The 18418-nt window shown below is 28.5% G+C and overlaps 1 protein-coding gene across 4 annotated transcripts in view; it reads left to right on the forward strand.

The window, feature by feature from the left end:
- Best2 (bestrophin 2) overlaps positions 1–18418 on the forward strand; it is a 45672-nt gene that overhangs the window by 26043 nt on the left and 1211 nt on the right. For 3 of the 4 annotated variants that reach the window (XM_065503589.1, XM_065503587.1, XM_065503585.1), the window contains exons 5-11: positions 230–416; positions 549–917; positions 3220–3348; positions 5684–5791; positions 15001–15240; positions 15303–15624; positions 18241–18342. In XM_065503589.1, coding sequence (XP_065359661.1) covers positions 230–416; positions 549–917; positions 3220–3348; positions 5684–5791; positions 15001–15240; positions 15303–15624; positions 18241–18342 — 1457 coding nt within the window. The remainder of the gene's footprint in view (positions 1–229; positions 417–548; positions 918–3219; positions 3349–5683; positions 5792–15000; positions 15241–15302; positions 15625–18240; positions 18343–18418) is intronic. The other variant, XM_065503588.1, reaches the window with a different exon arrangement.

An 18418-nucleotide genomic window follows, 5' to 3' on the forward strand; every position in this document is an offset into this window, starting at 1 on the left:
TTTAGAGCCAGTCTGAGGTATGGGAATCATTAATTTAACTACTATTATACTGAGTGATAGTTTCATAAATCTTGAGAACTATTTCCCAATATAATGGGAGTAAAATTCAAATGTTTACAATTTCACACTGGGCGGTAACTGTAGTGTTCCATATATTTCATTCTGTTATATTTCTAAGAATAAATGAATCGTATTTCATAAAACTATTTACTGTTTCTTTACTTTTTAGAATATTTAATAAGTTACGATCATATTTTGGTCAACAGGGCGAAAGTATACCCATGTCGTTTGTGCTGGGTTTCTATGTGAATCTGGTGGTGAAACGTTGGTGGGAACAATATAGATTATTGCCATGGCCCGACACCTTGGCTCTATTTATAAGTGCTGCAATACAAAATTCAACTGGTGGAGTAAATGTAAGTTGATGCCTACATTTTAAAATACAAAATAAAACGCTATTTCTTGTGTTAAATTAAATATATAAAAATATAATAAAATATTTTACTAATTTTCCTTAATTTTCTCTTCAATTTCTCCTTTTCCTCTAGAACGAAACCGGCCGCCTGATGCGTCGCAACATTATGCGCTACATGGTGTTGGCCTATGTCATTACATTACAACGCATCTCGTTGCGTGTCAAACGTCGTTTTCCCACCACTCAACATCTCGTGGATGCTGGTCTCATGCACGAGTCCGAAATGAAAATCTTTGAGCATTTAAATGCAAAAAGTCCCATGTCCAAATATTGGATGCCCCTGGTTTGGGCTACAAATATTATAAATCGTGCTCGCAAAGATGGTCTCATAACGTCCGATCATATTGTGCAAACGATCCTGATGGAATTGTCGGATATAAGACGACGTTTGGGTGGTTTGATCGGTTATGATACTGTGTGTGTGCCATTAGTTTATACGCAGGTGAGTTGGAGTTGTTAGTATAAAAACTCGTTTTTAGTATAAAAACTCGTTTTTAGTATAAAAACTCGTTTTTAGTATAAAAACTCGTTTTTAGTATAAAAACTCGTTTTTAGTATAAAAACTCGTTTTTAGTATAAAAACTCGTTTTTAGTATAAAAACACGTTTTTAGTATAAAAACTCGTTTTTAGTATAAAAACTCGTTTTTAGTATAAAAACTCGTTTTTAGTATAAAAACTCGTTTTTAGTATAAAAAAACTCGTTTTTAGTATAAAAAAACTCGTTTTTAGTATAAAAAAACTCGTTTTTAGTATAAAAAAACTCGTTTTTAGTATAAAAAAACTCGTTTTTAGTATAAAAACTCGTTTTTATACTAGAAACACTCGTTTTTAGTATAAAAACTAAAAAAAAGTTTATAGAATATAACCGGGTTTTAGTTTAAAAAAAATTTTTAGTTTAAAAGCAGTTCTTAGTGTAAAAAATATGTTTAGTATAAAAATTATTTTTGGTATAAAAACTATTTTTAGTATAAAAACGGTTTTAGTATAACAGTTTTTATACTAAAAGCCGTTTTAGTATAAAAACGGTTTTTAGTATAAAAACGGTTTTTAGTATAAAAACGGCTTTTATTGGATCTAGGACTTTCAGATGCGTAATTTTTAGCTTTTATTTGTTCAATATAAATTTATTCAAAGTATTGGCCATTTGTTTACCATGTTTCTGGCACATTATGGATTCCGAGCCAAAAGAACTGCTCATGTTTTGAGACCAATATCGAATACTCTGTTTCAATATGAAGCTTATCCCAGAGAGCGTTCTGCTTCTATCGATACAAATAATAGTCAAACGGGTCAAGGTATGGACTATAAGGCGGGTGAGGCAAAAATTCTCAACCACTTCTTTCTTAATAATTTTTAACAGGTATTGCAATATATTTCCGATCGTTATAACAATGGAATATTTATTACGGTTTCATGTCTGGCCGCATATTCTGGGTGTTTTTTGGCAAATGCTCGCTTCAAAGGAATCAACGCAACTGATTCGTTTGAAACGAGCATTTGCCGAAAGGTACAGGTTTCCTGTGATGGTCTGTTCATATTTCAGCAGTTCATAGTAGAAATTAAGGAAGTAAAGCAAAACTTCCCGCATATGACTCTTTGTTGGAACAAAATTCGAAATTTTCGAAGCAAAAAAAAACTTTGTTGTTTACACTATAGTGTTCAATAACTAAGTGAGAATAAATGACAGATATTTACCCTTCAAAATGATGTATAACAAGGCGAATTTATACAAGGTGGAGTCAGTCAAACAGCTGATAACTTTTTTTTCGCTTTTTGGTTCTAACAATTGTCAAAGCTAGTTTTTATATATTTAAATAACTACATATTCTAAGCTAATTAACAAAATATTTATTGTTTACATAAATAAGTAAAGCCCTCACTATTCAATAATCTATACTATATTAAGTTTAAATACTTATTTGTTTAATTTTTCATTCTAGTTTTTTGACATTTGTTAAGACCAATTGTTGTTTTTGTAGAACTGACACCACCTTGTATGAATTCGCCTTGATGTATATGTTGTTAAAAACAAAAACCGCGTTAAAAAGATACGCCATATATTGTAAATCACGAAGTTTTCATTTTGTAAACGAAATGTGACTAAATTCTAGAGAATATTGGGATTTTTTTTGGAAATTTTTATTTAATTCATAAAAGGTTTTTCTCTTTTTTTACACATATTTGTTTTAAATGTGCTAATTTTCTAAAAAACTAAATATTTTTTTTAGTTAAATGACTCATGTTTATCAGTCGAATTAACACATTCATTAAATTGAACCGCGTTATTGAAGATTTTGTAAAATTACGAAATTTGTTATTAAAATAAAATGATTAGAGTTACAAAAAGCTAATATTATGTATTTGTTATTAAGAAATAGTTATTAATGTAAACTATCAAAAATAGTTATAAAATTATAGATTTTATTAATATGTATGTATATAGGAAATATTTTTGAAGTACATATGTATATGAAAGTTTGTTAAATTTTACTATTTACCCAAAGTGGAAGAGATCAGATCAGATATTTTACAGATTTACGAACTAATGGAAAATACCGTTACTGCTAAATACCATTAATGCAAACTGAAGTTACCTTTTAATCTTATGTTTGACCGTATATATCAATCATTCGTAATAAAATTGATTTATAATTAAATGACTAATATTACTTATTTAATTTAATACAATGTAATACATTGTTTAATTGTTATTATTTATTTTCATTTAAAATTTTCTTTACAGGTTGTAACATTAGTTTTATATACATATTTCATTGCCGCCTTATTGGGGCGTCAAATGTTACCCGATATGCCAGATCACAATGGCCGAAATGACTACGATTTATATTTTCCACTGTTTACAGCGTTACAGGTAAATAACACTAAACTTAATTATACAAATAAACAAACAAATTACAAATGAAACCGCAAAATGAAACCAATATCAATTTAATACCGCAAAATATATATTTAGTACTCAAATGTACTAAATACAGTTGCGTACTTAAATCTAAAATAAAAACAAAAAGTACTTAATACTTTATGTAAAGTGAATTTGGCCAAAGAGTTTGTTAAATTCAAATAAATGCATATAATAAAGGTAGAGTATTTTAAACACAAAACTAATTATTATGACAAATGTGAAATTAAATTAAAATAATTTAATAAAAATCCAAAAAATGCCAGTAAGTAAGAAAGAAAAGAAACACTTTCTTTGTAAACCATGCACGATTTTTAATGTGGATTTTAATTTAAATATTATATAATCTATAAAGTACTTAGTTGAATTAATTTTAAACACATTTTACTTTCCTCTGGCTGTTTTGTTGGTTGGATGGTTGTCTGTGGTATGACAAGTATTATGAAATGTTTGTTAAACATAATTTTTTAGAAAACCCAAGTATTTTTTGTGGCTATATGGCAAATTGCTTGTAGTCGTTTGTATATAAAAACCTTTGTAGTTTTCGTTGTAGGATTGTAATGAACAGATTTTGTACCTTGTTTAAGATATAAAATTACATAAAAATCGAGAGTTTCAGTTATTAAATTTTGTTGAAGTTTTTTATGTATGTTGTAATTTGAAAGGGTTTTGGCCGATTTGCAAGGCTATCAATACGCATATCAATAAAGAAATTGTACCACAGGATGGCTTAAATTCAGGTATCAGTTTGAGTTGTAAGTTATATTGTTATTGACAGCTTTTCCCAGCTAAAAATCTCAACTGTCAGTAGTACCTTAACTCCGCGAAACGTATTGAGTCGGCTTTCGCTTGATCAGCTTTGGAAATAATTACAAACTGATTGCCAAGGTGATGGCTTTGTTGTCCAAACTGTTCCTTTATTGAAAAGTAGTTTTTGTCGGAACGAACAAATGTTGAATTTTGCACAAAAGTTTAACTTGCTTGTAGACAAAACTAGCTTAGGTTAAAAGAGGATCTCACAGTTGACCGATGATCATTTGTGACTTCTCAGAAATTTATAGATTCTTTATCAGTAGTTAAGATTGTTTAAGAATGAAATGTCATTTAAAATTCCTCTTGTTATATCATGTTTTTCTTTTTACTTTCTTTCTCCCAAAGGTTGTTAATAATAATAAACCTATTTTCAGTTATGGTCCTTCCAACTTTTTCTCTAACATTTCGTTTTAGTCCAGACAACAACCATTACTGTTAATTAGAGTTGCCAAGCGGAATTATACATTGATACCGTTACAGGTCAAGTGCATGGAAAATTCCAAAACAGTTTTAATTTGCAACTAAATCTAATACGAAAAATCTATATACTATTCTAAAAAAAAAAATATAATTAAAAAATTAATTACTTATATTTGTAATTTAGTTTTGTAAACAATTAAAAAAAAATACAGCAACAACTGCACATTTGTTATACATATGTACGAATATATTGAATTTTTTGCCCGTCATCCATAACAAATACCAATAGCCAAATATGGAACAACAACGTATCACGTGGGTTAACCATAAAAAGAGAGATTGTTAAAAAAAATAACAAAAACTTCATAAAAGTCAAATTGAACATTTGTTTGAAAAGAAATAGGCAAACAGGGTGGCTACAACATATTCCAACAAAATAAGTTATTAATTTAATAACAAAATAATAATAAATGTAAAATTTATTTTTTAAAATTACTCCTACCCTCTGTCTATACTTGACAAATATTTATCATAACAATTAATGACGTTTGTTGTCAAGGCAAAGTTGTCTAAGCAAAAGCACTAACAATTTTGTCCTAACTAAGCAATAATACTAATAAATGGGGACTATACCTGATAATTTTTTATCTTGACAACCATTTTCCCGTTAAGCATGATACAAATTTATCAAGTATAGACAGGGACTAACAGAGATTTTAAAACTCTTAAAGATAAAACTTACACTGAATAAATTTTAATTTCTTGTCTCTTATTTTTGCTGTCACTGTGTTATCGTTAAAAGCTTAGCTTTTTAACGAATGTAACGGCTGGACTTGCAACGTTTATTAATTTCCCCATTATTTTTATTTTTCTGGTATTAAACAAATCTGTTTGTCACTAATTTGTTTGTTTTTTACAACATTTTATTTTTTTTTAGCGGGATTCATTGAATTATGACTTGTTTAAGTAAATTTATTATTAATATATTTCAGTTTTAATTATTATTTTTTTATCTTTCTAATATATTTTATTATTTTTTAATTGTTTTGAACAGTTTGTTTTTTATGTCGGTTGGCTGAAAGTTGCTGAAGTGCTAATCAATCCATTTGGTGAAGATGACGATGATATTGAACTAAACTGGTTAATTGATAGACATATTAAGGTAAGTCATTTTCAAAGTTGAACACATATGCAAATTAAAAACAAATATTAAATGAATTTAAGGAAAGTAAAAAGAGTGTAATCTTTGATAAAGTGAGAAATTAACAAGAAATGTTTTAATATTTTTATAATATTTACATGCATAATTTTTAATGCATTTATGTCTGTGCATAAATGTCTGAATTTATTAAGAATGATTCGCATTTCAAGCTGTTGTTCATGCTGTATCAGTTCTAGCCCAATTTTGATATTTTCTGAATCCACAACTAATTCGGGATGACCTCAACAAACTTCGTTCGGAATTCGCAAAACCAGCGAAACGAGTGCTTTATCGACAAAATTCTGCGCGAATTGATTCACAGTTGTCAAGTAAATCCAACGTCGAAACGAACAAAAGATCAAACGATTTTTAAATATGTCATTTTGAAGGGTACATATCTGCTATTTATTCTCACTTTATTATGGGAAATTATAGTGTATAAAATAAAGTTTTTTTTTTTTGCTTCGAAAATGTCGAATTTTGTGCCAAAAAGGCGTCATATGCGGGAAGTTTTGATTTACTTTTTATACCCTTCATCTTCGTGAGAAGGGTATATATAAGTTTGTCATTCCGTTTGTAATTTCTACATTTTTTATTTCCGATCCTATAAAGTATATATATATATATCTGGATCCTTATAGATAGCGGAGTCGATTAAGCCATGTCCGTCTGTATGTTGAAATCAATTTTCTGAAGACCCCTGATATCTTTGGGATCCAAATCTTCAATAATTCTGTTAGACATGCCTTCGAGAAGTTTGCTATTTAAAATAAGCAAAATCGGTCCACAAATGGCTGAGATATGAGGAAAAAACCAGGACAACCTCGATTTTTGACCTATATCTGGATTACTAAGTCATTAATATAGACAATATGGATATCTAACGATAGATATTTCAAAGACCTTTGCAACGTATATAAGACCATAGTAACTTGGACCTACAATGGGTCAAAATCGGAAAAAATATTTTTTAACCCAAATTTTTTTCACTAAAAAAAAAATTAAAATTTATATTTAAAAAAATTAAAATTTATATTTAAAAAAATTAAAATTTATATTTAAAAAAATTAAAAAAAAAATTTTTAAATTTAAATTTAAAAAAAAAAAATTTTTAAATTTAAATTTAAAAAAAAAAAAAATTAAAAAGAACAATTCGAAAATTATTTTTTCCAAAAAATTAAAAAAACTACAAAAAAAAATAAATTTTGTTCACCTAAAAATATTTAAAATTTGTATTTTGAAGTATAATTTGGTTGTTTAATTTGAAAATATTAAAGATTAAAGCCCAATCTTATGGTGAACGTGTTTCATCGTGCGGTTTAGAAGTGGTGATTTTGACACGGAAGACAAATATCGCCCATTACAGCCAAAAAAGTTTGAAGACCAAGAATTGGAGGTTGTATTACTCAATGAAGGTTTTTGTAAAATTCAACAAGAGCTTTCAAATCATTGAGAGCTACTCAAGCAGCAATTCCAAAACTTTGAGAGAGTAGCAGGATTCATCCAAAAGTAGGGAAATTTGGCTGTAAAAGAAAATCAGTTTTGCAACGAATCATTACTTGCTATGAAAAATGAATCCATTACGATAACTCGAAGCGTAAGAGATCGTATAATATTCATGGCGCTAAGTTATTGTTCTGTATTTGGTGGGACCAAAAGGGTCCTATCTATTATGAGCTGCTGAAATCTGACCAGACCATTACAGGGAACCTGTACCGAACGCAACTGATTCGTTTAAAATGAGCATTGGCCGAAAAACGGCGAATGACGACTACTCTTGAATTCGCAAAACCAGCGAAACTTGCTGTCCCGCTATACTGCTTCCTCGCTAAATGTAGAATCGAGTTGAATGGAACACAGTTCCAAAGACATAAGGGGTCAAACAAAAATATTGATGATCAAATCACTGATCTCATTACTACCACAAAACATTAGTAGTAACCCTCGTATATATATAGAAATCATTGCTTTACAATGTATCCAAAATAAACATGATCTGTCAACGTCAATAAACTCAAAATAATACACAATGTTTTGAAGCATTTTACATTCATAACGATCAATAAGGTGTATCTTTTAATCGTATCTGTAGTAAAATTAAACACAAAACATCTGCTAAAACAAAAAAATAATAAACAGCAGTACATTTTTTATGCACAATTATTTATTGTGCATTCAATATATTTTATTTATTATTGACTTGCTTTTTCGCCAAGTCTCTCTTACTCAGTTAATCGGTCAGTCAAGTCTGGTTAAACACAACAACAAAAAAGTTTAAATCGCAAAAAACCTGTTCCTTTAGTTACTGTTTTTCACTTCTTCTTTTTTGAATTTTCTGACAAATTTGTCTTAAACATTGCAGTTTAAATTGGAAAAAAAAATAAATTATTTAAAAAAGATTCTTTGTTTTTGTGCTGGTCTTTAAAACTAGAGTTTATTTTTAGCACGTGCCACTTAGCAAACAACAACATAAACTTTAAAAATCATGACAAATATTAAACAGCAACAATGCGGGCTATAAAATACATTTTGGTATGTGGTTTTAAGAAGTTTATTCGTACAAAGCGGCGATGATCATGATGATGTCAAAGTCTGACTTTTACTAGTTGGACTTGGATTATTTGGGAAATAAAATATGTTGATTGATGTGATGAATAACTGTCATTTTATATGTTAGAGTATTGAATAGGTATCATGTGGATATTTGTTAAACATTTTTAGGAATTTTAACATAAAGAAAATCTTTATTTAATGTGAAACCAAAACAAAAGTGAGTTTGTAACCTAAAGAATACTAACCCAATTCAACTAGAGGTTATTTTGGTTGAAAGAGAGTTTAAACTTAAGTTTTTAGTAAAGAGTTTAACTTTGTTTGACCTCATCAGTTTAGTTCTTATAATTAGTGTAGAATTTGTGTTTCAAATAGTTTACATTGTTTACATAATGTAAACATTATTGGTAAATATTGTTTTAATAGTAATTTTCAAACATTATTTTTATTTTAAATAACAAGTATTTAAAATTTTCAATTGTTGACATTGTTTACCTTAGGTAAACAATAGGTAAATAAAAGTTTACATCTCAGTATTACATATTATGAATATTTTCTAATATTTTAATTATTTACATTGTTTACCTTATGTAAACAATAGGTAAACTTTGTTTAATTTAATTACATTCATAAATTTTAATGTTTTTTCATATAAAGTAAATAATATTAAATTAACGTGTTTAACTCATTTCGAAGCTTTTCTAAGGAATATATTAGAATATTTTAATTCTTTACATTGTTTACCTTATGGAAACAATATGTAAACATTGTTTAAAGTTGTTATATAAAAATTTGTTAATGCTTTGCTTCATAAACTAATGTTTTTTCAATAGTTTACATTGTTTACATAATGTAAACATTGGGTAAATATTGCTTAAATAGTAATTTTCAAACATTATTTTTATTTAAAATCACAAGTATTTAAAATTTTCAATTGCTGACATTGTTTACCTTAGGTAAACAATGGGTAAATAAATGTTTACATTTAAGTTTTAAACATTATAAATATTTTCTAAGGAATATATAAGAATATTTTAATTATTTACATTGTTTACCCTGTGTAAACCAGAGGTAAACATTGTTTAATTTAATTAGATTAATCAATTTTAATGTATTGTGTGTTAATTTACACGTTTTACACAGTTATAATGAATATATTAGAATATTTTAATTCTTTACATTGTTTACCTTATGTAAACAACATTTAAATATAAAATAATGTTTTTCAATAGTTTACATTGTTTACATAATGTAAACATTAGGTAAATATTGCATTTTTAAAATAGCAATTTCAAAACGTTACTTTATTTAAAATCTGAGGTATTTAAAATGTTCAATTGCTGACATTGTTTACCTTAGCTAAACAGTAGGTAAATAATAGTTTACATCTCAATTTCAGGCATTATGAATATTTTCTAAGGAATGTATAAGAATATTTTAATTATTTACATTGTTTACCTTATGTAAACAATAGGTAAACATTGTTTAATTTAAATACATTAATCAATTTTTAAGTTTTTTGCGTGTTAATTTACACGTTTTACATATTTCGAAGGCTTTATAAGAAATATATTAGAATATTTTAATTATTTACATTGTTTAGCTTATGTAAACAACATGTAAATGTTGATTAATGTTGTTACATTAAAATTTGTTAATGTTTTGATTCATAAACTAATGTTTTTTCAATAGTTTACATTGTTTACACAATGTAAACATTGGGTAAATATTGTTTAAATAGTAATTTTCAAACATTATTTTTATTTAAAATCAGAGGTATTTAAAATGTTCAATTGTTGACATTGTTTACCTTAGGTAAATAAAAGTTTACATCTCAATTTCACGCATTATGAATATTTTCTAAGGAATATATAAGAATATTTTAATTATTTGCATTGTTTACCTTATGTAAACATTGTTTAATTTAATTACATTCATAAATTTTAATATTTTGTTTCATAAAATAAAATTTTTTTCAATAGATTCTCTACATAATTTAAAGATTTACATATTCTTAATAATTAATAGTAAATTAACATGTTTTCAACATTTCGAAGGTATTTTATGGATAATATGTGAATATTTGAATTATTTACCATATGTAAACGATATGTAAACATTGTTTAATGTTGTTATATTAAAATTTGTTAATGTTTTGTTTTATTAAAATTTGTTTGTTAATGTTTTGTTTTATTAAAATTTGTTAATGTTTTGTTTTATAAAATAGTGTTCTTTCAATACTTTACATTATTTACACAATGTAAACAATAGGTAAATAATGATAAATTACAGATTTCTACATATTTTAATTATGCAGAATTAAAATATGAAATATTTGTAATTGTTTACATACGAAAATAGTTATTTTACAAAAAATCTGTATACAAATGTTTAGAAAAATATTATTATAATTATTTACTTTACAATACATTTTTTTAAATTTTAAATTGTATATGCATAAATATAACTGTTTTCAATACTTTACATTATTTACACAATGTAAACAATAGGTAAATAATGCCTTATCAGCGATTTTATGGATTATAAACAATAACAATTCTGACATTGTTTACAAATAATGATTTATTAAAGATTTTTACAAAGTATATTTATGTAGAATTTTAAAAATATATAGTTTTTATTGACACAATGTAAACAATTCTGAAATAATGTTTTACTCATGATGGTTACAAACTTCGAGGAAAAATGAATAAACGATGGATATATAGTTAAATCAATTGTTAACAATAATTACATTTTAAACATATTTCAAATAAATGATTTCATCATCAACAGATCTTCATTTGCCCAGACTCTTAATGATAATTAGCTTTAAGCCCTTAAAAACCAACTGATTTTACATTTTAGATTTAAACACACTTAAAATACCGATAGCCCTCTAAAACGTTAAGGTCATTTACGTGAATAAAGATTTCAATTTGATATGTAATTTGAAAAGTGTGCTAAAAACATCAGCACGAACTTTTTTAAAAAATACTCTATATAACAAAGTCGTAAAATGCCAACATTTAAAATCAAATAAACGTAATTAATCAGTTCAGTTTTAATTTACACACAATGGCCAAAAACAAACTTTATAGATCAATTTATACTAATAAATGTTTAAAAATAAACTATTTATTTAGGTTTATGGCAACAGTTTAATAACCATTATAATAAATTAAATTATTTTTACATAAAAAAAATTTACAAACGTAACAAAAGTTGAGGTAATTTTTTTTTTAAATTTAAAATTAAATAACAACTTTAACTGATATATGATCATTATGGCTTTTAGTCACAAACTACTAAATGTTGAACCTTTAAGAGTAGCTATTTGAAAATTGAATTGAAATGAAGTCATTTTAAGGCTATGGATTTTAAAATTTAAACTAAACGTAGTTTGTTTTGTAGGTAATTGATTTTTTTTTGCCACGGTTGCAATTAGTTGCATCGTTAAATTTCATTTCAATTTCCAAGGGTGTAGACTAACATTTTTAATAATTGTGAATATTACTATTTAGAAATGGCTATTTGAATAGTTCAATTTAAATAAAAATTAGCTGTAATAGGTAATAAAAATAGTCGTAAATTTATTAGTAATTAGCGTAAATTAAAGGTATTAAAAATACGCCTTAATTTTAAAAGCAAAGGGGACTGACTGGATTTCATAAATTGCCAGTAAATGTTGAGTCACATAAACAAGATCAATCTAAGATCATTCATATTTTTCATATTTAAGGAATAAGACCAATCTGTAATCACCTGTATTTTTCACCTAAGATCGATCTGTGATCACCGATGTTCCTGACTAGATATCGATCTCTGTATTAAACAAGTCAAAAGGATCGGAGATCATTACTAACTTGTAAATATTGTTTTTTAAGCCCGATAGAACTTGAAATCGTAAAAAATATCACAAAAAAGACAAATGTAATCGCAAACATTTTTTTTGTTCGTAAGACCAATAAATGGCATTAAAATTTTAAAATGATTTCGGTCATATGGCCACCGGAACTGTTCTTGACGAATCGCATTCTGGATGTCCAATTTTGGGCCACTTTTTCGAGAATTGCTGAATGAATGTCATGTGCAATATTGGAGTCCAAGGCGTCAATTGTTGCTGGTTCATCAGCACAAACCAGTGACTTTACTTGGCCCATAGAAAATAACGGAGATGTGTCATATCTCACGACCTTGGATGCCAATTTCTCGAAATCAAATTATCGCTAAATTTCGATTTCAATAAATCGATGGTTGCGGTCACCGTATGACACGTTGAAACCACATCTCGTTCGGATCAATGTCATCCTTATTTTCAAACAAAAAATCATTGATCATGGTGCGGTAACGATCTCCATTGACCGTAACGCGAGATCCGACATAATTTTTTTAAGAAAAAAGTTACTATAAGCGAATTGATGACTGATTTTCAAAGTAAATTTTAATAATTTGGTAGCGTAGTTCAACCTTCAATCTATTCATGATCATAAGTATACTGATCATAAATTTCAAATAGTGAGCGAAGCACAGTGGTTTAGAAACGTATGTTTTTTTTGGAAATAATTCGGTATCTCGGGAACTATTTGGGATATTGTCATTAAATTTGACATGGTTAGAGCTGAAGTGATTTCGAGTTGATTTACAGTATGAGGGCCAGTGAGCCCTATCAAAATTGGTCACCTCGGGTTTTAAATTTGTTTAAAAATTCGACAAAAATCCATTTATGATCCGAATGAGCTGAAATTTAAAATATAAATAGTCCTTGAGAAGATCTACAAAAATATACCCTTTCACATGTAGGTTATCTCTTTTAGTTGAAGAGATATTAATTTTTTTTATTCAAATTTTGTTCGACCCTTTTTCGGTTTTTTTGCGGTCCTGCGGAGGGTAGATTTTTTTTTTTAAAAAAATCATCTATATTGGAGATAAACTTCTAAATAAAATAAACAGTTATCTCGTCCCTATAAAAAGTTACAAGCATCCAAAGTTGGAACATGGAAAAAGGACGGTATTTCTTACGTTTTCTCCCAAAAATTCCCTATATTTTTTTCTTTTTTAGAAAAAAATTTTCTTCGGTATTATATAAATTATGTATATGGTACGGAAAGAGAACTTAATGCAGAAGCATGTAAAGTAAAATTTGGTTCACTTTAGCGGACATATTACCCCCCAGACCTAACCAAACTTGGCCAATTTAAAAAAAAAAGTTTAGGTTTGAGTAAAAAATTCTAAAAACGCAAAGCACCGATCCTCGAAAAAGTTCCATATTTGTATAAACCCATATGTTTTTTTAAATACATACAAATTTATTTTACTATCACACGGTAAATAACGTCACAGTAGGCACTTTTCTAAAAGAACTCAGATTTTGGAACATATTTCCCCCTTTAAGGAATTTTGGTATTTTTAAATAATAAATTTCAAAAATTTTAATGCCATTGATTTAAGAGCATTTGGATCTGCATTAGTTCTAAATTTTGTTATGTTACCTTTAACAGTTAAAATTTTACATTAATTCAAATTTTATATTTTTCTTCATGGAAAATCACCATATTATAATGTTTTTAGTTTTTAAGGTAAATGACATCCCAAAAGTTTATAAAAATATTTAGTTTTAATAAAGTATCAATCTTTAAGTCCTAAGGTTTCCATTAATACCAATTACTTGTATAAAAAGCCCTTATTTACTTTACAGAAGCTCCACAAACCTGCTGCCCTTTCCTAAATTTTAAAGTTTAAACTTTTCAACTCCCCTAATAAATATGAAATTTTTAAAATCATTAAATCATTTGCAAACAAAAACAATCGATTAAACCGCCAATTTGCAATCACAAACTTTGCAATGTCATTAAAGTAGCGGTTAAAATTCTTTTATATTTAAAAACTCAACAAATTATTTGGATAAAAAACACTGACAAAGTAAATTATTTAACAATGCAGTCAAGGTTTAAACTGCGTAATTTATCTAATACTTATTTCTACGAAAATAAATCTGTATAGAAATAGTATAAAATTAATTAAGAATAATTTCAAATAATGAAATTTACAAAAACAAAAAGTAATTAAGATGCAAAACTTAACAAAAAAAAAACAACATATGTCAAACATTATTGATTATACTCTAGCAAACACTTATCAATCTAGCATATGTTTAAAAATAAATATTGAATTGTACTCGTAAATTCACTGAAGGACAAAATATGTATATAGGTCTGGCATGTTGTTGAGTTAAATTTAAAATAAGGTTCATGAATTTTATAGCTTTTAATAAATAATGAAGGTTCTTTTTATAAATTTTTATATTTTGCAAAAATTCACACCTTCATAATACAATGAACAAATTGTTAAAATTAAACAATAATAATATTAATATTTTTATCATTATTATCACAATAAAAATAACCGCATCAGCTAAATATGACGTCGACGTCAACGTTACCGGTTTTATGCGGCCATAATTTTAGCTTATTGCCTGTTTGTGCTGGTGTTGGCATTTAAACAAGGCTAAAATTTAAGTACCCCTACAAGTTTGCATTAATTTTTAATAATAATTACAATTAAGCAACAATAAATTATTCATTTAGTTATTAAATTTAAATTTCTTAATTCAATTCTAGGCCGCTTACATGATTGTCGATGAAATGCATGAAGAACATCCCGAACTGTTGCGTGATCAGTATTGGGAATGTGTGGTTCCCAAAGATCTGCCCTATACCGTAGCCTCGGAACACTATCGCAAAGATGAGCCCAAGGGATCGGCGGAAAATTACAAAGTGAAAAAAGAAGATGCCATGTATGCAAATATTGTGCCCGGTGGTGGAAAACGTGTTATATCCGATGATGTTTATGCTGATTATGTGGGTTTTCATTTAGATAAATTAAAAATTCTTCCTCAATTTATATTTATTTTTAACTCTAGGAAAGTGTTGATACACCCATGGTGGAGCGCCGCAAAAAAATGTGGTTTGTACGCCAACTGTCACGCATGGGTTCGATGCGCAGCCAATCGACCGCCTATTCATCGGGCGGTATGGCCTTTAATCGCAATCGTTTGAATTCTGTGTACTCGAGCCCAGAGTCTGGTTTACCCATGACTATTGTGCAACAGCAGCAGCTACAACAACAGCAGCAGCAACAAAATGCTCAGCAACAACAGCATCAACTGCAATCAAAACCAAGTTTATACGATAAGTTCGTGCATCGTAAGTCTCTGCGAGCTCACAGACAGCTGATAAAGCAAAGTAAGTGGTGTTTTGCTTAAAGCCTTTTTGGGTAACTTTTATTTTAAGGTTATGGTAACAGTTTTTGGAGATCAAAACCCCCTGTGTAACTTTTTTAAAAAATTATTAATTTCTTGTTTTTATTTTTAATACTAAGCATTAATTCCTTACTGTTATACCCTTCAGTAAGCAAAATCTAGTAAAAGTCTTTATTCCAAAAATGCAGGAATGAAAACTAACAAAACAGATATTCCACACAAATGTAGTTACATGACTGGTAATTTGGGGATAGAGGACTAGTAAGCTCTTAAAACAATTGTAACGTGCAGTTACAAAAGTAAAACCATATATTATTTTATTTATGTTAATAATTCCCAAATAGTTTATGTGAATTTTAATACAAGACATCTAAGAAAAACATGAACAAGAAAGCAAGAATCGAAGTCTCGATCTAGTTATATTTTGCTATTGGTTAACAAAGCATAATTAAACGAGGCAATAATTCTTACTTCGTACTAATACCGTAGTTAAAATCAGTAGTTAGCCGACCGAGAGCCGAAGCATTTATCTCGTCGCATTATACTCATTTGTTAATCATAGCCAACTAGTTGTAGTTAGCCACAGAGAGCTTAATAATTTATATCATCGGATTGCATCCATAAGCTATATTTACCCATAATTAGTCGTTAGCCGATCGAGAGTCGAAGCATTTATCTAGTCGTATTGTAATAATTGGCTAGCCTTAACTTTTACAACCAACAAATTCAACCCCTTTGATTGCATCCGTTGCATTTACTTTCCAATAATAAGTCGTTAGCCCACCGAGAGCCGAAGCGTTTATCGCGTCGAATGCACTATTAGAAGTTTCGTCCATTAACAAACATACCAGGCGGCTCTGTGGAAAAGAAGATTTCAGAGGAAACAGACCTTTGAAGAACCTGGTCAGACTAAGCATAACCCGAATGGATACAAAAACTGCATCACACAATTCACACAAATTGTATTGGAAACAAAAACAAACAGGAAGGAAAACAGTTATAGTTATAGAACTAGTCACTTGTGGAAGGGGACGGGTTCAAAAGTAAAATTTTATATGAAAAGTGCTAATGATTTTAACTTTTTTTTTACCAAAGACTGCAAAATGTATTGGTGTGTGACCTCAAAATATTGGATTTACAAAATCTTCTTTCAAGATCTCTCAGCTTCAATTTGTATGGTACCTAATTTCCCTGCTTTTGGAGAATACTGCTGCTAGCAAACGGTTTGAAATTGTTGATTTTGCAAGCTCTTGTTGAGTTTGACAACAATCTTTATGGATTTATGGCTCCAGTTCTAAGCTTCGGTAAGCAATCAGTGTGCTTCAGCGGCACTATTTTTCAAATTAATGAAGTAAAGCAAAACTTCCCTCATATGTCGCTTTGTTGGCACTAAATTCGACATTATCAGGATGAATACCATCTCTCCTAGGTAACCTTTTTACGATATTCACTCATGACCCGAAATCAAAGTTGGGAGTGGGGAGGTATTTATACAAAACGAGTGAGGCGTACCGAGTATACATGGATAATATTTGGATTACACTGCCACTGAATAGGCCTCATTGGAATCACTTCACTTGCTCTTGAATGATGAGGTTAACCAATTGATTGGAATACAGCTTTAATCGTGCAAATGGATTCATTTAAATTCTTACTTAAAAACACCAGTTCCACGGAAAGGTCCTAATTTTCTAAGTGTGATCGTCATCGATCTGCATCACTGATACAAATTCTGCGCGATTGACTATAGAATGTGGTTGACCAGGAATCATTTTCTGTTCGGGTTGAATTTTCCATATAATGCCATCTATAGGAAATATGCGGCCAGATATGAAATCGTAATATTTCATCATAAAAACGATCGGCCATATATTTCAATACCTGTTAAAAAGTATTTCGATTGAAGTGGTTGGGAAGTTTTGCCTCACCCGCCTTATAATGCAGACCTTGCCCCGTCCGACTACTTGTTTCGATCGATGCAGACCGCTCTCTCTCTCTCTGGGATACGCTACACTTTAGAACAGAGTATCTGAAATTGACTTGACTCGTTCTCGGCTTCAAAAGATGAGCAGTTCTTTGGCGGAATCTATATGTTTCCAGAAAGAAACCCAATATTTTATACATTATTGATTATACTTTCCAAACAGACAACTCTTTCATAGTTTTAGCTATCAATATCGATGGTTACAATTGTTAACATCTCGAAACTCATTTTTTTAACTTGCGAATCTTGTCAAAACGTTTGGAATAAAAATTAGATGTTGTGTAGTGAGAATGTGTAGGAATTATAGTAACCCTAAATGGGTTGAACAACAAAGTTGAAAACAAATTTTCAGTTAAGAGGTGTTAAAATGTCCCCATCGTTATGAACTACTCTCACAATTGCAATTAAAAATCTTAGCTAAGAAAGGCTAAGAAGACAAATAGGAAATAGCCAATAATAAATTTCAACTCTTAAGTAAACATTTATACTCTTTTATCAAAAATTCAAAATTTTCTTAAATCCAAAATTCTTTTTGCACTATTTCATTTGATTTTTATTTTTGGTTTTACTTTCATTTTCTTCCCTTCCCTCTAAAAAAAATTGTTCACAATGTAGACTCTCGTATGAATGGTTTAAGTGTAAATTCTTCAAAAACTCGACCTCGTATACCTACTCCTGATGTTACCAAGGAAACTTTGGATAAAGAAACGGCAAATGGTAAATTATAAAAAAAAACATTTTCTTAACATTTCAAAAGCTTCACCTATATTTATTAAGCACATAAATTGAATTT

This window comes from Calliphora vicina, chromosome 3 (genome assembly GCF_958450345.1).
Source record: "Calliphora vicina chromosome 3, idCalVici1.1, whole genome shotgun sequence".
In the NCBI taxonomy this organism is placed as follows: Eukaryota; Metazoa; Arthropoda; class Insecta; order Diptera; family Calliphoridae; genus Calliphora; species Calliphora vicina.